Genomic DNA, 25003 nt, shown 5'->3' with positions numbered 1-25003 from the left:
TACCATGCCAGGTGTACCTTTCAATCAGAACTGATTATATAAAGACAGTAGTTTTATTAAAATGTAAATTATTTGAAAAAAAACTGATGACGCCTACTTAATTCTTATTTTTCCAAAGAATTCATTTAGATTTTTGAACAAACAGTAGAGTCGCACACACTGGCCTGGTTAAGTTGTATGTTTTGTCACTCCGAGGTCTGCAGCTCACGTGTGTAATACTTACGTTTGTGTGTGTGTGTGTGTGTGTGTGTGTGTGTGTGTGTGTGTGTATATATATATATATATATATATATATATATATATATATATATATATACATACACACACACACACACAGTTTCTTTTGGCTGCTCCCGTTAATGGTCGCCACAGCAGATCATCGGTTTCCATTTCTTCTTGTCCTTTGCATCTTGCTGTGTCACACCAACCACCTGCATTGTCCTCTCACCACATCCATAAACCTTATTTTAGGTCTTCCTCTTTTCCTCTTAACTGGCAGCTCCATCCTAAGTATCCTCTCAATATACACAGTATCCCTCCTCAGCAAGTGCAAACCAATGCAATCTTGCCTCTCTAGCTTTGTTTCCAAACCATTCACAGACAGAAACACTTTTGTAAAGTAACTGCAACATGGCACAGCAGAGAACAGATCATGGATTCATTTGAGAAGTGTTTTACATGCGTTCTTTCTTCAGCATAATGAACACCTGATGTATTGTGGCTATTGCCTAAGTCAGTATACTTGACATTGTTTTATATTGTACAGTAGATACAGAAGCAGTTACTTAGTACTCAACATTGTTTTATTTTGTACATTAGATACAGAAGCAGTTAATTCTTGTATTGAATATGTATTCTTGCATAGTAAAATCCTATCAACAAGCAAGAATTGTAGAAAAAATACAAATGTATGTTAACAATACTTGGCAGAGCTGTCGAGGAACTCCCGATCTGTTGCAGTGGCAAACGAGATCTGAGGGAAGCACTATTGCATCATGGGATAGGGAGAAGGCCACGAGCTGTTTGAAGACCTCGAGCTTTAGCATCTGAACCCATCAGTGAGAATGAAGGCAAGATAGAACAACTTCACATCTGTAGTTTCTGGTTGCTTGAGACTTACTATTAAAAATAGCCCTGACAAACACTGTATCCTATACTATTTGTATGGCTTGACTTGTTTTCAGGTTGGGGAGAGACAGAATGTATTCCTATCTTCCTTTTTGAAACTCAGTCTCTAAAAATGTAAGGTATGTTTCTGCGGGGGGGGACTGAAAGAGCAACACATGAAAATTGTACTGTATTTCTTCGATATTCTTTGCCGGTTGCTTGAGTTCCGGTTAACTGAGAGTTTAGTGTACTTGGACTGCTTTCTGCCAAGCAACTGTAAGGTCCTTCCCAGCCACAACCTGTTTTTCTTCTTATCTGGTTGCCTTTTTAGGTTCATAGGTAGGTACTAGGCTATCGGCCCAAGGGCCAAAGCAAGCCTAGCCAACAGTGTATTGGCTTTCGCCACCCATGTATTGTTAAATTCCTGCCCCTCTATCGAGCAGTGCCCAAGACATAATCCCAGGGGGTGAATTTCCTATCACCCATCCACTTACCAAGGTTTTTCTTGAAGAGTGCTAATGATGAGCTCTGCTTGATGTGGATGGGAATTTTGTTCCACAGCATGTGAAGTCTCTAGGACAAGAATCTATCCCTCCAGCATGTCCTATTACTGTTGTGGTGAGGTTTAGGTCCCTAGAGCATGTAGCTTACGGAGATTGGGATTTCAAGTGGAGCATGTCCAACAATTCTGGGTTTGACATAGCTTTGTATGCCAGACAGAGGTCTCCTCGGAGTAAGTGGTATGCGACCGAGTAGTTTGAGTTTCTTGAGCCGGTCAGCACACGGCAATTGTTTGAGGCCAGCAATCCTCTTGGTGAGGTACGTTTGGGGCCTCTCAAATTGTTGTAGGTGTCTTGTGAGGTACATCTCAAATGGGGCATTGTATTCAATGAGGGGTCTGATAAGTGATAAGTAGAGGGGAATGATGACTTCCTTATTTCTAGATGCGAACCCTTTTGTGATTAAGTGGGCCACGTAGAAAGATTTTCTGACCACTGTGGCAATGTGGTTATCAAAGGAGAGGTTACTATCCACTTGGGTCCCAAGGTCTCTTTATCACACTTTCTGTGTTAAGTGAACTTCCCCCTATTTGGTAATTCATGAGTACCATGTTTTTACCAAAGGGGATAACAACATACTTTTTGGCATTTAGCTTGAGGCCATGATTTTGACACCAGGTGTCCGTCTCGGTGAGGCCCTTTTGCAGGATGTCTACGTCGGCAGGGGAATCGATAATGGCACCCAGTTTGCAGTCATCTGCGAACTTGGTTAGCCATAGACCCTTGGTGTTCGCTTGCACTTCAGAGAAGTATATACTGAACAGGAAGGGTCCCAAAACTGAACCCTGGGGCACTCCACTTGTCACTGGTTTGGAGTCGGATCTGGAGTCTGCAACTCTTACCGTGTGGGTTCTGTTCATGAGCCAGTTGGCCACCCATCTCGTGAAGTAGGGGTTTATGTTAAGGTTGATGAGTTTATCTATGATTCCTGAATGAGGGATAGTGTCAAAGGCTTTAGCGAGGTCCAGGTAGGCTGTGTGGACCACCTTGCCCTCATCTATGGCCTTAGTAACCATTTCAAAGAATTCTACCAGGTTTAGGAGACATGATCTACCTTTTACAAATTTGAATTGGGTAGCATCCAGAGTTTGGAGGTTACCAATGTCTCTGTTTATGAGTTCCATGATGATATGCTCCATGGCCTTGCAGACCAGGCTCGTCAGACTAATAGGTCGATAGTTTCTGGGGCCTGTGATGGTTCCTCATTTGTGCAGTAGGATAACCGTTGCTGTGCGCCATTCTGTGGGCACATGGCCTGTGGTGAGGCTGTGACTGAACATGGATTTTAGGTGAGGGGCTAGTTCATTTTGGAGTTTGTGTAAGACGCAGCCTGAGATGTTGTCCAGTCCCCTGGATGCTGTGTTTTTGGTTTTAGAGAGTGCCATTTTTACCTGTGTGTTTGTGATTGCCGTGGCTCTACAACCATCTGTTATAGTTATAGGCCCTTTGGGGGGTGAGGGGGGGAGTAAAGTTTGCACTGAACCTATCTGCTAATATCTTGGCAATATCAGTTGACTCTGTATATTTTGTGCCGTTCCGTTGTAGCTTGGTGCAGATCTGGGTGTTGCCATGGAGATTCTTGACATAGCTAAAGAATGTCTTGTGGTTGTCTTTGGAATCCGTGGCAATTTTCCTTTCAAAATTAGCTTTCGAGGATTTTATGAGAGATCTTGGTTTCTTACTGAGGCCCGTCAGTGAGTTCCTCCATACCTGGGTTTTTACTCTCTTTTGCAACAGTTTCTTCCTTCTGTTGTAGAGCTTGTTAATGGCAGGGGACTACCACATCGGCTTTATTTTTTTGGAGGATAGCGTCTTGGTTTTGTTAGGGATAACACGATCCATGCACTCATGCAGGTGCTTGTAGAGTGCATTTGTCCAAGATTCATCAGTCGTGACTGTACTGACTGTGTTATCCATCTGTGGGGGCGTCGTGAAGTTAGTCACCTCAGTTTTGAGTAGCGTGAAGTTCGCCTTGGAAAAATTTTTTACAATGGTTTCCTTGTTTGGGGGTGGGGTCGGGATGTGAATATCTAGGGTGATTAATTTATGGTCTGATCTAACAAGCGAGGAGTTGATCTCTGGCATTGAGCACCGGTCACCTATGTTGGTTATGACCAGGTCCAGAATATTGTTGCCCCTGGTGGGGGTGTTGACAAGTTGATCCAGGGCGTTAGAGTTTATAAATTCCAGGAATCGTTGAGCAAGGGGGTTAGTACTAGAGTATTTTTCCCAGTTTATGTTAGGGTAGTTGAAATTGCCCATTATTATGGCATTTGGTTGGACCCTCATTTTTTCCAATGTCCCCGGGAACGAGGAGTGAGGGTCCTGAGTCATGGCGGGGATCTACAACAAGCTACAATTTGGAATGCATTTTTGCCCTGGGTTAGTTGCACTTGGATGATTTCAGAGGCATCGTGTTTTGCAACTAGCCTGGAGGTGTGGATGTCCTTGATGAATATGGACACAAGTGCGCCCTTCGTGTTTCGGTCTGGGTTTTGTGGCCGAAACGTGTGGTATGAATTATAGCCTGGTAGTGCTAGGGTGCTCTCGGGAGCCTTGAACCAGGTCTCAGTCACTGCACAGACATAGATGTTCTCCATTTTGAGGATTAGACTCCTAGCATTGAGTAGCATTGCTCTCAGATTTTTGTTATCTGTAGTTCTTATGGTGGCGGGTTTGTTTTTTGAGCCTTGCCTAAAAAAGGTATTAAAGGGGCGGCACGAGCCTTGGCCAATATTCTGAATCCCAGGTGTGACAGGTGCAGGCCATTTCTGGTGAAGCATCGTGGCCTGTCAAGCATGTCATCCCAGGCAGACAGATAGTGGATCCCCTTTGAATGACACCAGAATCTTAGTCAATTGTTGAAGTTGATCATCTTATCCTTTTACTGTGGTATCATTTTTGATGAAGGCAGGATGCTACTCAGGGCTAGGGTCATACCTGTCTGGGCTACAAGATCGGAGAGTCTTCCATGTCTCTCTTCATGTAGTCCAGGGAGGTATGTCTCAGGTCATTTACACCAACATGGACTATGACACTATGACAGAGTCATATTTGTACTTGCCTTGTTGTGACCTGAGTGCATGCGTTATGTGGTGGATTCTGGCACCCGACAAGCAGCTGACAGTAACCTTTTCTTTGTCCAGCCTGGTGAGTGGGATGTCAGTGTGCCTGACTATAGAGTCACCTATCACTAGTGTGTTGGGTATGTTGTTTTGTCTTATGGGCAAGAGTTGTGTGGCACACCGAGTTTGTGGGCTATGTGTTGTTTGGGGGTTGTTGGTGGGAGGAGGTTGCTTGTTTATCTGCTTTGGAGGTCTCTGTTGTCTAGGCAGACTTAGATTTTTAATCAGAGCCTCCGTATATGTCTTGGTGTTTCTATGTGTGGGTTTTGGAGGTGTTGGTTTAGTTGGTCTATGTGTATATGCTCCAGTCTTGGTTGGAGAGAGCTTTGCCTCTAGATTGGCTGTATAAGTGCATCTCTCACAAGTGTTAGTGTTTGGTGGTAGGAAGAGAGGGTTGTCTGTGTGCATGAGGCAGTTGTAGCTCTGCCTCAAGATGCCCAGCTTCGTCAGGTAGGCTGGAGAGCACACCGGGAGTGGTCTCTTGGATATGCCTGAATAAGTAGGGAAGTATAAAGACTATTCCCTTCTGGCAGATGCGGGGGTTGAGTGCTGGGGGTTATGTAGTGCTGCAGTAAATTTAGAACAAGTGCTGGGCTGAAAGGTACAGGTCTGAGTGCTTTAGGCTGAAAGACTGACAACTTATAAGGGAAAAACTGAAGAGCAGACTTTGTGGAGCCGGGGAAAGTTAACCCCAGCTAACCAGTGGTGAGCACAACAGCGCAAATGCGGGGTTTTATAGCAGAAAGATGAAAGGGATAGAAATTAGCCCAAAATGGCCAGTAAACTACAAATTCTGAGCTGAAAACCACTCCTCCAGGGACAGATAGGCTGCTCAAAGCTCCTCACTCTCACTGGTGAACAGAGAAACTTCCTTCTATCCAAGTAAGGTATGGGTCAACACAGAAACTACAATACAGCCTTGCATTCAGCAAACTCTAAAAAATGGACTCTACTAGCTTCAGAAAGGTGGGAAACGAGTGTAGGAAAGCTTATTATCTTTTTTGTTTTTTTAAGATGTTAAGGCAGTTAAAATGAAATAATCATTTTAAAGCACAGAAAAATGGCTCTCACACTTGAGTGTGTAGCCTACAACAGTAAAAACAGTTTAAATGCTCAAAAAAAAAACAATTTTAAAATGCAAAACAGTAATTAAGTACAATTAAACAGTTGCAATAGGCTTTTTAGTATTAAATAAATGCTAGAAACTGAGCGTTTAGGTGGAATTAGCAGCAATTACTACCAAAAAACAAGCCAAAAAAGTACTTAAATCAAACCAAAGTCTCTCTTTTCTACTTCTGCTGCTGTAGGACTCTGCAGGTTCTTGCTGAGCTCTTACTTTTTTCAAACAATTTCTTTGCTGGCATCCAGGTAGTGTGACTACTAGCCAGTCACTGAACTGTACTAAAACTAATAACTTTTACTGTATTTTTAAATAGTTTTTTCAGTTTTTACACTGGGGAATCTTTAATCAAACTACCTGTTGCTCAATCATCAGCCATTTTGAAAGTTCCCTGGACAATTTCCACAAACTCCTGTACACCACCCCTAGTTCTTCTGTGTCCTCCTCTCCAGCTCTACTGCCTCCACTGCCAAGTTAATAACTTTCAAAACATGCAACTACTTGCCTGCACCTTCCTGCAACTTACATGCCTTAAAAAGTGTTTCAATGTCTATGTGACACTACCAGCACTGTTTCCATACAGAACATATTAAGTGTATGTCTCTTTCTACCTACCTAATACTCAATATACTCATCCTCAAAATTAGTAAAGTCTTCCTCTTGATTTTCTGGGTAACACTCCTTACTTATGTCCAGCACCACCAATCACTCTATTGCTTACTCCCTTTCCTGCTTCCTGACATCTTCCACCTTTCTCCACTCTATTCCCAGTCTTTTGCCCCATTCTTCCCAAATTATTGCTCACTTCAGTACTTCACCCAGATGTCAACGTGAAGGGCAGGTCTGTCTGCAGAAGTCTTGGCCTTTCACTATGTACTGGTAGGCAAAACTTAAACTCACCACGACTATTATCAGTAAAAGAAGAAAGACTTTATTTTATTTTAACACTATGTACTTTTCCATTTCTTATCGGGCTATCCCATTCCACTCTCCTGTAGTGACCAGAGTGTTTGCCTCCAATTGCAAAGCAATACAGAATTCCTAACCTCAAACTAACCATTACTGAGTAAAACAAACTATACTGACACAACTGGAAAGTGAAGATGAAATAAAACACTCTCAATAAATGATGACATCACACACAAAATTATGACTTCTGGAACCAAGCAATACAGTTAATGAGATATACAACATAAAGCATAAAAATGAGTCTAAACAGAAGACTGTTAAGGCCACTCTCCATCACTGATCACGTGCAGTGATACTCAGTGACATCTCCATACCACTAAACATGTCTGTCAAGCCTATGAATCTCCAAGTCTAAATAATGGACATAAATGAAGAACATTTCTTGAAAAAAAATACAGTGTAGAACAGTTCTATTTAGTTTAGCTATGACTTTCAGGTTACTGACTTTTCTGCTATGTTCAAAGACCAATATTTTGGGAGAGGGTTTAAATTAACAATAGCTCAACAAACAGCAACAGGTATTGCACAATAAAGTCAGGTGGGCCACTTACTCTACATTCTCCAACTCTTCCACCAGTTGTGTCTTCTGATCAGGTGCCATTCGGGCAAACACAGTACCATGCAACACCAGCTGCAAAACAATAATTTTTTTTTAGCAAATATTTAGAACATAATTCTCTTTTTGGTAACTTAACACCATAATAAGCAAGAAGCTCACCTTTGGCACAAGATCCAGGAAGTGTTCCGTTATTACAGAAAATGACTTTCCATTCATTGCAAAATGATAGTGCTCTGTCTGTAGGTTCCTTGAGTTCATACCTTCCATGTTTATCTGTACATGCTGATATGAAAACAAAAACTAATGAATTTTCATAATGCACATTATTTGGCAAATCCATAAAATGTGAAGTACTTACAGCTCAATTAAAAAGGAACCCTGCAAAGCTAGTAAGTTTGAAATAAATTCCACCTTAGATGAACTACAACAACAAAATCAACAAACAGCAAAAACATAACTAGACCATCATTCCAAACACATTCAACCCTGTAAAGCAATGTGACACAGTGGCATACCCCAGGACACCATAATCCCTATGCAGCCTTCTCAGTTAAAACTGGAATCGGTGAGCATACACAGCTCCAATGAGGACCATGAGATAGTACATAAAGTTACAATGATGTCTCTCTATCAGTAGCTACAGCTGTTTATCCATAGATCCCAAGGAATAAAAAGGATGACAGTTATAGGGTACAACCTTACCACTTACTTGGGACTATAATGAACTATTAATATCTGCCTAGTCACGATGCAAAATATCATGAATGAAATATCTAAATAAAAAATATATACTTGGGTAACTAAACTTACCATAACAATAGATGTTCGAAAAGATCACTGTTGCAGTAGCTTAAATTATATTGGCCATATCCTGATAAGGATTCAATGTCTGGTCCAAAGCTTTAGGGTGCTTTCCTTATGCTTATATGTCCAACAAGGCATAAAGGCATGCTGGTATAAAAGCAGATACAAGGGAGCCAAAACTCAGTACTTTCTTGACTCACAGAAAAAAAGGAGGCTACAGTCCTAAATGTTTTATGTACTAGGAGAACAGAGAAAGAGAGGAATAAGGAGGAAAAAACACACCCTGGCAGTCAGTCTACAAAGTTTAGGAAAGGAGAAAGAGGGAGGGTGTTAGTGCTGCAACAGTGATGTATTACGTTTACAAAACCAGTTATACAATGCCCACGATTAGATCACTGTTGTAGTAGCTATTGGGGATGATTATCAAAGCTTAAAAAGGAAGGAAGGCGAAAGAAGGGTCAGAATCTAGGAGCTCCAGGAGGACAATCCTAGTAAAGCCTGCTCTTAATACAGAATAAAGGTCAAGCCTGTAATGTTTGGTGAAATTGTGACCAGATGATGCTGTTGTGGCCTCTGGAACACTTCTAGAGTCCAACCTTTTCCAAAAAGCTCTAGAAGTGGCCAAGTTTGACTCAGGGAGGAAGGGTCTTTCTATGGTAAGAATACCAAAAACTAGATAGCATGGGATAAGAGTCTTGTTTTGACACTGGTTGTCTCTTTTAATTAATGTCAAAGGAAATGAAGAGTTAACTGGAGGATCTAAACTCCTTAGTTTTATTAAGGTAGTATCTGAGTTGTCTGTGCACATCTAGAAATGGAGCATTACCCCCCCCCCCCATTACTCTTTGGGTCTGGGAAAAAAAGACATGGAGCTGAATATATTGATTTAAGGTAAACTTTGATACCACCTTTGGCATAAAGGAAGAGTTAGTTGTTAGGGATACCCTAACCTTATGAAAAGCAAGATAAGGATCATAGCTTGCAACTCAGATACACTTTTAGCCAAAGTCAGAGCAGTGAGTAACACTGTTATTCATGTGAGGAACTTAAAATCAGTCTGATGAAATGGTTCAAAGGGAAACAGTGTACACTTTTTCAACACAAAGTTAAGAACCAAAGGAGGGGTCACCTGTTTACTAGGTGGACAAATGTGCAACACACCTTTCAAAAAACTGTCTTATTTGGGCTCAGGAAGAAAAGGGGGGGGGGTCAAAAGACAGGCAGGCAGAGAAGGCCAAAAGATCAATCTTAAGAGAAGAGAAAGACCGACCGGATGCTAATCATTCATGCAAGTATGTAAGAATAAAAGGAACTTCTGCCTTACATAGGTTCATAGGTAGGTACTAGGCTATTAGCCCTAGGGCCTATACAAGCCTAGCCAAAAAGGTACCCTGGCTTTCACCACCCAAGAAAATTATTTTCCTGTGCCCCTGTCAAGCAGAGCCACAGAAGTGATCCCCGGGGTGAATTTCCTATTTCCCATCCAATCATCAAGATTTTTCTTGAAGAGTGCTAATGAGGAGCACTATGTTTGACACAGATAGGTAGTCTGTTCCAGAGTATGGGAAGTCTCTGGGACAGGAATCTATCACTCCAGGATGTTCTGTTTATTGTGGTGACAAGGTTTAGGTCCCTAGAGCGTGTAGCTCGGAGGGATTGGTACTTTTTTAAGTGGAGCATGTCCAACAGCTCTGGATTTGACATAGCTTTGTATGTTAGGCAGAGATCGCCTCTGAGTAGGCGATATGCGACAGAGTAAAGCTGGAGTTTTCTGAGACGGTCTGCGTAGGGCATCTGTTTGAGGCCAGTAATCCTTTATGTGAGGTATTTCTGCGGCCTTTCCAGTTGTTGTAGATATCTTGTGAGGTACATACCAAAAAGGGTGTTATACTCTTACAATGGGTCTAATGAGTGATGAGTAGAGAGGAACAATGACCTTTTTTTTCTGGATGAGAAACCTTTTGTGATGAGGTGTGCCACATAGAAGGATTTCCTGACTACTGTGGCGATGTGATTATCAAAGGAGAGACTACTGTCCACCTGTGTCCCAAGGTCTCTTATCACACTTTCAGTGTTAAGTAGACTATCGCCTATGTGGAAGTTCATCAGTACAGAGTTTATGCCAAAGGGGATGACAATGCACTTTTTGGCATTGAGCTTGAGGCCATGGCTTTAACACCAGGTGTCTTGTCTCAGTGAGGCCCTTTTATAGGATGTCCACATCATTAGGAGTTTCGATTATGGCTCCTAGTTTGCAGTCATTTGCGAACTTAGTTAGCCAAAGACCTTCTATGTTAGCCTGTACTTCAGAGAAGTAGATACAAACAGGAGAGGACCCAGGACTGAACCCTGTGGTACTCCACTTGTCACTGGTCTGAAGTCTGATTTGGAGTCTGCTACTTTCACAGTGTGGGTTCTGTCAGTAAGCCAGTTGGCAACCCATCTTGTGACATAGGGATTTATACCTAGCTTAGTGAGTTTATCTATAATTCCAGAGTGGGGGATGGGGTTGAATACCTTGGAGAGATCTAGATAGGCTGTGTGAACCATCTTACCTTCAGCTACGGCTTTGGTGACTGCTTCAAAGAAGTCTATCAGGTTTAGGAGACATGATCTGCCTTTTACAAACCCGAACTGTGTGGGGTCCAGAGTTTGGAGATCTACAATGTCTTTGTTCATGAGTTCCATGATGATATGTTCTATGGCCTTGCAGACCAGGCTCGTCAGGCTAATGTGGCGGTAGTTCCCGGGTTGTCGTGGCTCCCCCTTTGTGGAGTGGGATAAATGTCGTGGTGCACCATTCAATGGGCACAAAGCCTAAGGTGAGGCTATGACTGAACATGGTACTTAGGTGAGGTGCCAGTTCATTCTGTAGTTCATGTAGAAGGCAGCCTGGGATGTTGTCAGGTCCCATGGATGCTGTGTTCTTGGCTATGGAGAGGGAGGTTTTTACCTGTGCAGCCGTGATTACAGGAACTTTGCATTCTTCCGGTATACAGATGGGCCCTTTAGGGGGTGAGAGGGGGTTAAAGTTAGCACTGAAACTACCTGCCAGGATGCTGGCAATATCAGTTGGTCCTGTATATTTAGTGCCATTGTGCTGTAACTCAGAGCAGATCTGAGTGTTGCCATTGAGATTCTTGACATAGCTATAGAATGCTTTGTGGATGTCTTTAGAATCAGTGGCGATTTTGTTTTCATAACTAGCTTTGGAGGATTTTATGAGGGATCTCAGGTTCTTACTGAGGCTGAACAGGGAGTTCCTCCAGTCATGGGATTTTACACTTTTTTGCAAAAGTTTCTTTCTTCTGTTGTAGAGTTTGTTTATGGCAGACCACCACCAGATTGGCTTCCTTTTTTTGGAGGATAGCATCTTGGTTCTGTTAGGGATAGCACGATCCATGCAATCGCGTAAGTGCTTATAAAGTGCATTTGTGTAGGATTCAGCGGTCGTACCTCTATTGTCCATCTACATGGGTGGCGTGAAGTTTGCCACTTCTGTCTTAAGAAGCGTGAAGTTGGCTTTGGAGAAATTTATTACGGTTCTTTCTCTAATAGGGGCTGGGGGCGGGATGTGGATGTCTAGGGTGATTAGCTTGTGGTCAGATCTGACCAACGAGGAATTAACCTCTGGTGTGGAACACCAGTCGCCCATGTTGGTAATGACCAGGTCTAGGATATTGCTGCCCCTGGTGGGGGTGTGGATAAGTTGATCCTAGGCGTTGGAATTGACGAATTTCAGAAAACATTGCTCAAAAGAGTTGGTACACGAGTAGTTTTCCCAGTTAATGGTGGAGTAGTTGAAATTGCCCATTATTAGGGTCTTGGGTTGTACCCTAATATTTTCCAGTGTATCAAGAAAAGAGGAGTGGGAAACCTGAGGCATGGTGGAGGGTCTGTAGCAAGCTACAATCTGGACTGCGGTCTTGCCCAGAGTTACTTGAACTTGGATAATCTCGGATGCATTATGCTGAGCAACTAGCTTGGAGGTGTGAATATCCTTAATGAATATGGACATGCCTTCACCTTTAGTGTTTCGGTCTGGGTTAGGTGGCCGAAAGGTGTGGTATGAATTATAGCCTGGTAATGCAGGGGTGCTCTCTGGAGATATGAACCAGGTCTCTGTCACTGCACAGATGTCGATGTTCTCCATTTTAATGAGTGCCTCGAGTGAGTGCATTTTGAGGTTTAGACTTCTAGCACTGAGTAGCATTACCCTCAGATTTTGCTTGCTTGTACCTGTTACGGTGGTGAATTTGTCAACTGAACCTTGCCTAAAAAAGGCACTATAGGGGTGGCAAGAGCCTTGGTCAGTATCCGGAATCCCAAGGAAGATAGGTGCAGGCCATCTCTGGCAAAGCATTGTGGTCTGTCGATTAAGTCATCCCAGGCAGACAGATACTGGATTCCCTTAGAATGACACCAGAAGCTTAGTCAATTGTTGAAGTCAATCCTTTTGTCCTTGTACTGTGGTATCATTCTGGGTGATGGCAGGATGCTACTCAGGGCTAGGGCCATACCTGCCTGGGCTACAAGATCGGGGAGCTCCTCCATATCTCTTTTCATGTAGTCCAGGGAGGTACATCTCAGGTCATTCACACCAACATAGACAATGACAGAGTTATATTTGTACTTGTTGTGGAGTGACTCGAGTGCGTGCATTATGTGGCGGATTCTGGCACCCGACAGGCAGCGGACAGTAACTTTCTCCTTGTTTAGCCTGGTGAGTGAAACATCAGTATGTCTGACTATAGAGTCACCTATGACTAGAGTGTTGGGTACGTTATGCCTTATGGGCTGTAGTTGAGTGGCACACTGAGTTTGTGGGCTATGTGTCATTTGGGTTTTGTTGGGGGGTGAAGGTTGCTTGCATTTCTGCTTTGCAGGTCTCGGTTGTTTGGGCATATTTGTATTGAGAGCCTCCACGAATGTAGGCGTATGTTTTGTGCTTCTATGTGTGTGTTTTGGTGGTGTAGGTTTTGAGGGACTATGTGATGAGTGTGGTGTGGTGCAAGTGTTTACCTTCTCCTCTTGACTGTCTAGTCTAGTCTTCAGTGAAGACAGCTTTGCTTCCAGTTTGGCTATATAAGTGCATCTCTCACAGGTTGTAGTGTTGGGTGGTAGGAGGAGAGGGTTGGCCGTGTACATGAGGCAATTGCCGTATTGCCCCAAGATGCCCAGATTCATCAGGTAGACAGGAGAAAACACCGGGAGCTGACCTTTAGACATGCCTGGATAGGTGCTCATTTATTAAGTACTAAAAACTGTTTTCCTCTATACAAGTGAGGAAAGTTGAGTGATGTAGCAATTTGTAGCTTATTTAGTGCTTACAATGAGTTCTGAACAATTGCTGAGCTCAAAGAAACAGATTTGAGTGCTAAAACTAAAAAGCTGGCTAGTTGCAAGGGAAAATTTGAAGAGCAGACTTTATGGTGCCAGGAATACTTTAACCCTAGTTAAGCAGGGGGGGAGGGCTCAGGAGCTTACCAACAGTCCTGGATACAGCAAATCTGTATCTGGACTAGACTGGTTACAGGAAAGGGGGAAAACAAGCTTAGATTTTTTTTTATGTAAAGTGGAAATGAAGAAAACTGGAACAGAAGTTAATTCAAGGTTAAGAATCTGAGTGGGTTGGCCTTCACAAATGTTCTCTATTAGATTGAATGAACTAATGACACTAGACTGGGGGGAGTGTCACAGATCAAATATACAGTATGGGCGGGCAACTGAAAAACCACCAAGTATAAGAACACCACAACAATAGGGAGGGTAGGTGAGAAACTATTACAGCTCCTAGCTGTAGCCACTAAATGAAAGTTTTAAACAGATCAAGGAGCAAGCAGACTATAGAGAATGCCTACAGAAACCTAAAAAAAAATAAAAAATGCATAGAAAAGCACGGCTAGAGCACTCACAAACAGAAAATACAACTCTCAGTATGAAAAAGCAGTTTACAGTTAAGTAATTCAGTAAACATGCAATTAGAGTAATGAAACAGTATCTAGCAATGAAAAATACAGTTAAAACAGTAGATAAATGAGTGAAACAGTAAAAAAAGCTTTATAACAGTGCAAAATGTATTAGATTAAGTGCACAATTATAAGCGTTTCAGAAGTGAAATTCAATGAAATAAGTTTAAGAAACAACTTATCCTGCTCTTCTAATCTTAACGAATTACTACTTGGCTTCAGTAATGAATTACCATCCACAGCCTGACAAATACAAGCACAACCTTTTCCAAACACAGGGTTTATATACCAGTAAGGATGGAAGAGTCAGAATATCAAATTACTACTCAGTCCTATTAGCCCCTGCTATTACCCAATCACTCGTACTACAGAAGGTCAGGAAACACTGTTACTCTCAATAATAATGAAGACAGACTATCAGCAGAAAATGGGTGCCAGAAAATCACAAGAAATTAAACAAACAAAACTACCAGGCCTAGACAACAGCAGGTCTCTATCAAGATTATGCCACCTGAACAGAACACAGAAACATCACTTTAATTGCATAGAAAGCCCACTCACAAAGAGAAAATACAAGTTTCAGTATGAAAAAGCAGTTTACAATTTTGTAATTAAATAAAAATGCAATTATAGTAATGCACACTATTACAGCTCCTAGCTGTAGCCACTAAATGAAAGTTTTAAACAGATCAAGGAGCAAGCAGACTCTAGAGAATGCTTTTAACTACAAATAGACTAGACTAGAACACAGAAACCGCAAAAAATCAAAAATGCACAGAAAAGCACAGATAGAGCACTCACAAATAGAAAATACAACTCTCAGTATGAAAAAGCAGTTTAAAGTTAAGTAATTCAGTAAACATGCAATTAGAGTAATGTTAGTAATTAGAGTACAATGGTTCTTAAACTGACCCCAACTAGAAAATCGCTTCCATTTGGCCAAATACAAATTTTTAGTAGCAGGCTTCTTCATCTCCTTTAATACCTGCTGCATTTCCTCTGAAAACAGGTGTCCTAGGGGAATTAAAATTCTACAATGTAGGCTGGGTTGAATTAGGGACTCCTTGCCCTATGCAGCTAAGTCCAACCTATAGGGAAGTTTGCGGTAGCTGACTCTGGCCATTTTCAAGAGAAGGGAGAACCACCGTTGCCTGGGCTTAAACAGAGTTACCAAAATCATTTAGAGCATTCTTTTGGATTTATATATATATATATATATATATATATATATATATATATATATATATATACATATACATATATATATATATATATATATATATATTATATATATATATGTACACTCTGGTCATCAGAAGAAATAAGAAAAGCACACAGGAGCATACCCATCTTAAGGGGAAAAGAAGGCATCTGTCCTTCAGGCATTTCTGTAAGGCGTCCTGGAAAATAATTTATTTGGCTATCTGTTATGAAAACAGGTAAACAGATCTACATGGGGAGTTATCCACAGGTGGGTTGTATCCTGGAAACCCTTATGTGTAGCATCCATTCATGAGGGCCTGTTTTGGTCCTGCTGAGAGTGTCTTGTCACAGCACTATGTATGACTGAATGCTAGTACCCTGAAACTGATTTGCCAGTTCTCAGACTATCACGGCTTGTCTGCATAGAGGGTATGACCGGGTTGTCCCTTGTCTGTTTATGTACCACATGACAGCCATGTTTTCTGTGATGACTAAATGAGGTCCTGATGTCCATAGATTATTCAAGGCTCACAAAGCATAGACTATTATCAAAGCTATGATGCTTATGTGCTTTTATTTGAAATTATGATACAACAGACCCTGCACCTTGGATCCCTTGGAGACAATCACCAAGAAAGGTCTAAGGCACCTGTAGTTACCAACTGGGTAAAGGCTGAAGGGGCATTGGAAGGCCTGGATTCAGTGTCAGCTGGTCTATCCACCTGTGAAGTTCCCTTTTGACAAAGCTGAGAACAGAAACTTGGAAAGAAAGAGGGTACTTGTGCTGGGTCCAAAGTGACATGACAAGCCACTAAATTTTTCTCGTGCAGTTTGGCTAGGAGAACGGTAAGAATTGTGGAAGTCACATAACCTAAAAGTTTGAGAAATTCTCTTGCTGTTGAAACAGGCTGACAAGAAAACTGAAGGAACTTTTTCTTGTAATTAATGGTGTGTCTAACAGGCATCATAGAAAGGTTATTCTGTGAGAAGTGAGAGATGACTTTTCCAGACTGAAACACACACCAAGATTCAAAAACAGACAGCAAGGAATATTACTTATAGGTGGAGGCTGGAATTTGGTTTGCAACAGTGAAGATGTGTCTGGGGGGCCTAACAGGGAAAATATAACAAAGGAGGGAAGATTTTTGAAGAAATTTATAAAAATGTTTGGCATGGAAGATGTGAATTCAGTACTAGGAGTTCAGAATGAATTTACATATTATTCTCCAAGATACAAAAACTGGGCCAGGCTAGAAAAATTTATATCTCACAGGAACATGTGCATTTAATTAAAGGTCTTGAAATGCACCCAATTGATAGCTATGAAGAGGATGAAGAATGCAAAGGCTGTTGGTCCAGATGACATACCAGTGGAAGCATGGAGGTGCTTAGGAGAAATGGCAGTGGAGTTCTTAACCAGATTGTTTAATGAAATCTTGGAAAGGCAGAGGATGCCTGAAGAGTGTGTTTTGGTACCTATTTTTAAGAATAAGGGTGATGTGCAGAGTTGTAATAACTACAGAGGAATAAAACTAATCTGTCGCAGCTTAAAGTTATGGGAAAGAGTACTGGAAGCTAGGTTAAGAAGGGAGGTGATGATTAGCAATCAGCAGTATGGTTTCATGCCGGGAAAAAGCACTACAGATGCAATGTTTGCTCTGAGACTGTTGATGGAGAAATATAGGGAAGGTCAGAAGGAGTTGCATTGTGTCTTTGTGGACTTGGAGAAAGCATATGATAGGGTGCCTAGAGAGGAGTTGTGGTATTGTATGAGGAAGTCAGGAGTGGCAGAGAAGTATGTAAGAGTGGTACAGGATATGTACGAGGGTAGTGTGACAGTGGTGAAGTCTGCATTGGGAGTGACAGATCCGTTTGAGGTGGGATTACATCAAGGATCAGCTCTGAGCCCTTTCTTATTTGCAATGGTGATAGACAAGTTGACAGACGAGATCAGACAGGAGGCCCCATGGACTATGATGTTTGCAAATGACACTGTGATCTGTAGTGAGTAGGGATCAGGTTGAGGAGACTCTGGAGATGTGCTCTAGAGAGGAGAGAAGAGGAATGAAGGTCAGCAGGACTAAGACAGACTATGTGTGTGTGAATGAGAGGGAGGATAGAGGAATGATGAGGATGCAGGGAGTAGAGTTGGCGAAGGTGGATGAGTTTAAGTACTTGGGATCAACAGTTCAGAGTAATGGTGAGTGTGGAAGAGAGGTGAAGAAGAGAGTACAGGCAGGGTGGAATGAGTGGACAAAATTGTCAGGAGTGATTTGTGACAGACGAGTACCAGTAAGAATGAAAGGGAAGGTCTACAAGAGGGTAGTGAGACCAGCTATGTTATATGGGTTGGAGATGGTGGCATTGACAAAAAGGCAGGCGTCAGAGCTGGAAGTGGCAGAGTTAAAGATGTTAAGAATTGCACTGGGTGTGACAAGGAGTGACAGGATTAGGAATCAGTATATTAGAGGGTCAGCTCAGGTTGGACAGTTTGGGACAAAGTCAGAGAGGCGAGAATGCGTTGGTTTGGACATGTGATGAGGAGGGATGATGGGTATACTGGGAAAAGGATGCCAAGGATGGAGCTGCCAGGTAAGAGGAAAAGAGGAAGGCCTAAGACAAGGTTTATGGACGTGGTGAGAGAGGACATGCAAGCGATTGGTGTGACTGAGCAATATGCAGAGGACAGGAAGAAATGGAAACAGATGATTCGCTGTGGTGACCCCTAACGGGAACAGCCGAAAGAGAAGAAGAAGAAAAAATGCACCTAATAACTATATCAGATCATACGCCAATAATAACCAAAATAATGTAAGGTAATGAAATAAAAATGAGACACTGGCACTTTCCCACCTATCTGCTGAAAAGAGAGGAATTTAAGGAAAGGCTTTTGGAATTAATTCAGGAGCTACTAGAGAAGATCAAAATTTCTTCTGAAAATATTGCTAGGGAGTGGGATAAAATTAAAGTGTAGTTTAAAACTAGGGTGGAAATAAAGAAAAGGGAGTTCTAGCTAAGAAGAAACAAATTATTTAGAGGGACTGACAAATGTTAAAGTACTGCAACATAGGGTAACTCTCTCAAAACAAGAAAAGGAGCAACAGCAGAATGCTAAACAGAAAATAAGGGATTACCTCAATATACACAAGTTTAAAAAGACTGCTGTTAAGCAACTGTTTTTTGATAATTCTAGAGCACAAAAACTTTTAACACAATGACTCAGGCAACAGAAAGTGGAAAGGGTTGTCAGCCTATAACAAGACAGATAACAAGAGATCCTGTAGCTGTATTAGAAATATTTCAAACATTTTATGAAAGTTTGTATAAAGCACAGAATATGCAAATCAAGAAAAGGTACGAATGGAAATGTTTATGGAAGAATTAAATAAGCCAAGGTTAGAGGTAGATGAGGCTCAATTACTAACAGGATTGGAAGAGATGCGATAAAAAAAGCTATGTACAACCAATCTATGGGAAAGTGCCCAGGAATGGATGGTATTCCTTTTGAAGTTTGGAAGCTAGGAGGGAATAAAACTGATAAAGATCTGGAAGGTTTTGTTTAACAGTATTTTAAGAGGAGGAGAAGTACCAGCATCCTGGAAGAAGGCTGTGGTAATGGTAATGCCTAAAGAGGGTAAAATCCATCAGATCCAGCTTCATACAGGCCCATTTCAATACTAAAAAAAAAAAAGTCATGTACCTACCATAATGTTGCATATGAGTTTTTGCTTTTCATTTGTCTTCAACATATTTGGACTTGGATCCGACTCGGCCGTATACTCCAGCATCAGAGCCAAAATCCGAGCTCCTCCATTACCCATAATGCCCTGCCCCCTCCTCCCCTCAGATCAAGTTTGCATGACAAGACCAACCCCTCCTACAGCAGAAACAAAAACTGAATCCCTGACCAAATAAGGTATTGGTGCACACAGACTCAGCTCGGGCCAAGAAGCAGTCTGCGCCTACATCTGTCCAGTCCACTACACAGCCAAAAAGGGCAGGGGGAAAGAGAGTGGCACGGTTCAAGACAAATGAAAAGTAACAACTCAGGTGGAAGGTTATGGTAAGTACATAACTTCTTTATCTGAAGTTGCTTTTCATTTGGTCTTCAACCCTATGGGACAGAGTCCCTAGCTACAATAACCTTGGGAGGCCCTCATGAAAGGATGTTCCGGAGCACGGCTGAGCCAAAGGACGCTCTGCTCCTGGAGAGACTATCCAATTTGTAATGAGAGATAAAAGTATACAAAGATGACCAAGTAGCAGCCGAGCAAATATAGTCAATAGGAACGCTGGACCAAGGGACCATCAGCGCTGACACATCAACACTAGGTAACCCAAGGACTCCAAAGTCAAAGGTCGGATCTGAGAAGGAGATGTAGTGAGGAAACCACACTGCGTGTACACGGTTCCAGAGGGAAATGGAGCAGGCAAGATCCCAAGCTGAATCTGGGCCTGAAGAAGCTTCATAATCATCCTGTCCACCTCAGCTTCAGACAGGCTCTGAGTGGATCAGACAGAGGACGCTACCGACCCCGGCCTGGAATAGGGCCAAGGGGAGGCAGAGGCAGGAGATTTGGCTCTGGAACTCTCTGGCTCTGGGGAGAAATGGGGTGATGGAGCACAGGGGTGACTGGAGCACAGGAAAACCCTGGGCTAGTTCGGGCCTAAACTTGGCAGGAGGCTTAGCAAAGGAAGACTGGTCAGAAGACTGCTTTTTATGCATATCCCGTATGCCCACACTCCATACATTTCTTGAACCCTGGCTTAGGAATGTTGGCCATGGGGACAAGAGGCAAGCATGAGCGCGCACACACACACACACACACACACGCACACGCACACACGCACACACACACACACACACACACACACGCACACGCACAGGAGAAAAAGTTGGAAAGAGAAAGAAAGGAAAGAAAGGATTTTTTATAGACCGAAACGGACCAACATGGGGATATAAAGGGTAAGAAGGTAGATAGATAGGTAGACAGAGAGCAAACCATGCTGTTCAAAACAAGTGGCAAATGAGATCTAGGGGGAGAAGGGAGAGTGGGGCATTATGGGTAGGGGGAGCTCAGATTTTGGCTTCGAAGCTGAAGTATATGGCTAAGTCGGATCTGTGCTGTGTCTGAGTCTCATGGGTTGAAGACCAAATCAAAAACAACTTCAGATCCATGACTATAAAGTTTTTATGTCTATAACGGCTAAAAGAATAGCAAAAGTGATACCAAAATTGATAGATATGGACCAGTGTGGTTTTTTTGAGGGAAGGCAAACATTTGACACTATTAACAGAACACTGGTTCGATTTTTGGCTAATGTGCCTTCTGTGCGGATTCTGCACGTCCTCCCTGTGGTCATGTGTGTTTCTCTGGGTGTTTCCTCCCACATTCTAAAGACATGCATTAGGTGGACTGGACACAATAAAATTGGCCTTAGGTGAGTGTGTGTGCACGAGTGAGGGCGTGAATGAACTACTGTAGCAGGGCTAGCCAGCCGGCAGTGTAAACCTTGGCTCAAGATGATTGTCACTGTGGAAGTGACACCCTGACCCCATGTGCAAAATGGGAAAAGCGTTTGAGGATCCAGAGGGAAGCAGAATGTAAGAAAATACCATTGTTACTGGTGGTTCCTGACGCAGAGAAAGAATTTAACAGAGTAGACTGGCACTTCCTGACCAAGGCAATGGAAGGATTTGCTTTCCCTGATACAATTATAAGGTTGATTAGGAGTATATATGAGGCACCAAAGGTGAAAATTAAGTGGGTGGGGTCCTCTTTGATAATTTCTGCTTGAGTAGAGGAACCAGGCAGGGTTGCCCGCTTTCCCCTTTGTTGCTTGCATTTTATTTAGAACCACTGGCAAACAAAATAAGGGACTCAAAAATTCAAGGATATAATTGGTATGGTAGTCAGGAAAATCTGGCTCTATCTGCAGATGATATTTTATACATATCAAAAGCAGAAAGGGACATTACAGTGTTGCAGAACAGTTTAAGACAGTTTCAAATCTTCTCAGAATACAAAATTTGTTTGTGTCTTTCGGCTTTTCCCAGTTAGGGGTCACCACAGCGGAACTCCGGTCCGCTAATGATTGGCAGTTGATTTTTACGTACCGGCTTGCCAGGCCTGACGCACAACCTTCAACGAAGGTACGCCCATTCACGTATGTCTCTACGCAGAAGACGCTCTAGCTGAGAATCGAACTGGACAGCATCTTACTGTGAGGCGACAACACTACCGCAGCACCACCACCGCGGGTTCTCAGAATACAAAATTAATGAAGCTAAAACAAAGGCAATAGTGATAAATTATGTACCCACGCATAAAATGATCCAACAATATCCATATTTATGGGGACATGACAAAATAAAGTATCTAGGAGTATGGATTAGACATTACTCTGTTGTGGCAGCTAAAGATATGTGGGAAGAGACTAAACAGAAGATTATACAAAAATTGAGAAAATCAAAGCTTTGTTATATGGATATGTATACTAATGTACAAGCAATTAAAATGTTTTTAGTTCCTTTTAGTTTTATACACAGGTCAAGCATATTTTTATCAATCAGAGGAGAAGCTGTGGATAGCAATTAAAAAGAGATGAAGGATTTTATCTGGGAAGGGAAGACAGCAAGGGTTAAGTGGGATAAGCTGATTCCTCAATAGAACAAGGCAGATTAGGATTACCCAATTTGAGGGGGTATTTTAGAGCAACACAGTTAAGACTCATACATAGCACAAGTAGAAAACTGTGATTCAAAGTGGAAAGGAATGATGATGACACAGGGGCTGAAGAAATAAGGAAAGATTGGGATTTTGGATGCAGACTCTTAAGGACAGCAACAAAAATCATACAGAGTATTATATTCATAAAATAGCAGCGAGTAATCTAACTAAACCAGCATTTGAATGGAGAAAAGAGATTCTGCCAGTAGGGATGACTGTGGTTAGGGATACAAATAACAGGCAAGAGGGGGCTGGAATTTATTGGAGAAAACTTGCAAAGGAGCCAATGTATTAGGAACAAATAACTAGAAAGCAAAAGGTAATAGAATGGGAAGAGGCCAAAAGTGCCTTTGGACTGCAGGTTAGAGATTGCCTTCCCTAGCAAGGACTGATATCACAGTATAGGCAAATAGAAATATATGGGGGTCCTAAATGAAAGACGAGCACTGGTAAGAGTTTTTAACAGAATCTAGAACAGAAGATGCCGTTAAAAAAGTAATAATTAGTAGAGCATATAAAATATTGCATGATAATTATAAGACTCAGAGGACCTTAGAAAAGACTGGGAGAGAGATTGGATAAGCAATTCACAAACAGACAATGAGGGGATATAGGTCTATCTCCCAAATATGCAACAATGTCTAGAAGATTTAGGCTCCTTGCTTGGAAGTGTTTACATAGGTATTTTTATACCCCAAGTAGACTCCAAAGAATTTTTCCTCAGGTAGACAGCAAATGTTGGAGGTGTGACGGGCAAGAAAAAGTGGCTGGGAACATATTTTTTGGGAGTGTAATGAGATGACAGACTTTAGGGATTCCCTGTGGACTGCTCTGTTGGAGATGCTGGGTGAGATGACTGAATTGACTGGGGAAATTTTTTTTTTTTTTTTTTAGTTATGATACAGAATCGGAATTGCCTAGACGTAGTAAAGCCTCACCGAGTCTAAGTTATGCCGGCTGCCAAAAAAGCAATTACTAGAAAATGGAAATAAAAGTCTAGACCAACTTTACTAGAAGTAGTGAATATAGTAACAGACATAAAACAACTGAAATTAGGATCTTTAGAAACGGAATGAAGCACACCACATAGGGAATTATGGTAACAATATATGCAGAGAAGGAATGAGGTTTAAGAAGCATGATTTGAATGAGCCATATAATGCTTAACTGACAATGACTGGATAGATTATAAGTGATGTACACTGTTTGCAACTACAGTTGTTTCAATGGTGTCTGTGATGTACAATGTTTGCAACTAAAGTGGTGTCCATGTTTGTTTGTTTTTCATTTATATAAATGTAAGATTGCCTATGTCATAATGATAATTTAATAAAGATGTTTATTGGAAAAAAAAGATTCCAAATCAGATTTCAGGCAAAGAGAAAGGACTCTTGACAATTTTGAATAGAATCCATAAAAATAAGGAAGGAATCCAAGTATGGACAAATGTGGATGCCTTGTAATCTGTAAAAAGCAATCACTTCAGCTAGACACTGTAAAAACACCGGATGCTGTAAACAACCAAAGGGTAAAAAAACAGAACTAAAAATATGAACCAGAAAAAGTAAATCTTAAAAGCACCTGATGTTTTTGTGAATGGGTATATGGTGGTAGCCATCATTCAGATTAAAAAGTCACTGAGCAGCAAGGAAAGATCAAGGAAAGATACTGCAGGGGAAGGATTTTGAACTCTGAAACCATGATATTGAGGTTTAGAAGAGAGAGGTCCAAAACAGGTCTGCAGGTTCCCTCCATCTTGGGTACTAGGATTAATTATCAGAAAAATACCTTCTCCTTATTGATTTTCTGGCACAGGCACTACTACTCCCCAAGAAAGAATCAAAGAAATGATAAAATGATGGGAGGAAATAGGTAGGTTTTATTCTGAGTATGGGGTGGAATTCCAAGAACCAGAGGAAGAGAATCTCACTGCTATCTGTACCCATTCTGAAAGACTGCTAGTATCCAAGAATCTGTAGTAACCTGTTGCCAAACAGATGGAGGACGTGAAAGATTCTGAGACCGGATTGGAGGGTGAAGGGCAGAGTCAGTAATTTTTCTTTTACTGTGACTAGGCCTGAGGGGTACGACTGCTCTGTCACTTCTTCTTGAACAGTTGCTTTCTTGACTTTTGTTGTGCTTGCTTGAAAGATTTTTCAATAAAAAGGTCCTGGACTAGAATGGTTATTTCTGCTGTATTGTGGTATGCAGGACTGAAAACTCTGCTTCACCCCTTTGAATCAGCATCCTTTTATATCAAGTCTCTATAGAACATGACATCAGCAAAAGTGTTAAAATCTCTTCATCTGGACAGTAAGAATTTCAGCCTTAACATCCTCAGGTAAATTCTGGATAAGCAGCCATGCAAGCTTGTGAATGACTGACTGTTGCTGCAGCTGTAGATAATGCATCTGCATCATCATAACAGCCACCACATGCAGAATTTGGTGACCTGAGTAACTGAGGAAAGCAAAGAAAATAAAGGAATCTAGCTTTTGAACTGGGTAAATCAGCAATAGTTCTTCTGTTATTATCAAAATATGCCAACAAGAATTTTCACAGTTTACAGTTCTAAAAGCAAAAGTTGAAGAGGTGCAAACCTTTCCCCGAATCTGTCAAAAGTTCTACCATCTTTACCAGGGGAGACAGATTAGATATTAAAAGGCATTTAGAACTAGAAGTTTTTGACAAAGAAATTACTGCAGGATCAGCCCTAGGGTTATGGAACAAATATCTATGAGACTGAAGTACTCTGTGTGGCTTGTCAGACTTTCTAGGAGAAGGAGGTTGACTATCAGGAAAATTGCTGCATTAAAAGCATCCCCCAATGCTACTAAAATGGGAGGTACAGCAAAT

The 25003-nt window shown here is 41.7% G+C and overlaps 1 protein-coding gene across 1 annotated transcript in view; it reads right to left on the bottom strand.

The window, feature by feature from the left end:
* The window catches only part of ATP13A3 (ATPase 13A3), a 2707264-nt gene that overhangs the window by 719619 nt on the left and 1962642 nt on the right, over window positions 1-25003 (bottom strand). The window contains exons 23-24 of the mRNA XM_044070296.1: window positions 7600-7722; window positions 7433-7512 (exon numbers count right to left, since the gene is read on the bottom strand). Coding sequence (XP_043926231.1) covers window positions 7433-7512; window positions 7600-7722 — 203 coding nt within the window. The remainder of the gene's footprint in view (window positions 1-7432; window positions 7513-7599; window positions 7723-25003) is intronic.

This window comes from Protopterus annectens, chromosome 4.part1, assembly GCF_019279795.1.
Source record: "Protopterus annectens isolate FY-2018-M chromosome 4.part1, PAN1.0, whole genome shotgun sequence".
NCBI classification, from domain to species: Eukaryota; Metazoa; Chordata; order Ceratodontiformes; family Protopteridae; genus Protopterus; species Protopterus annectens.
Note: the sequence above shows the minus strand (reverse complement) of the source record. Positions and strands in the feature narration are given on the sequence as shown.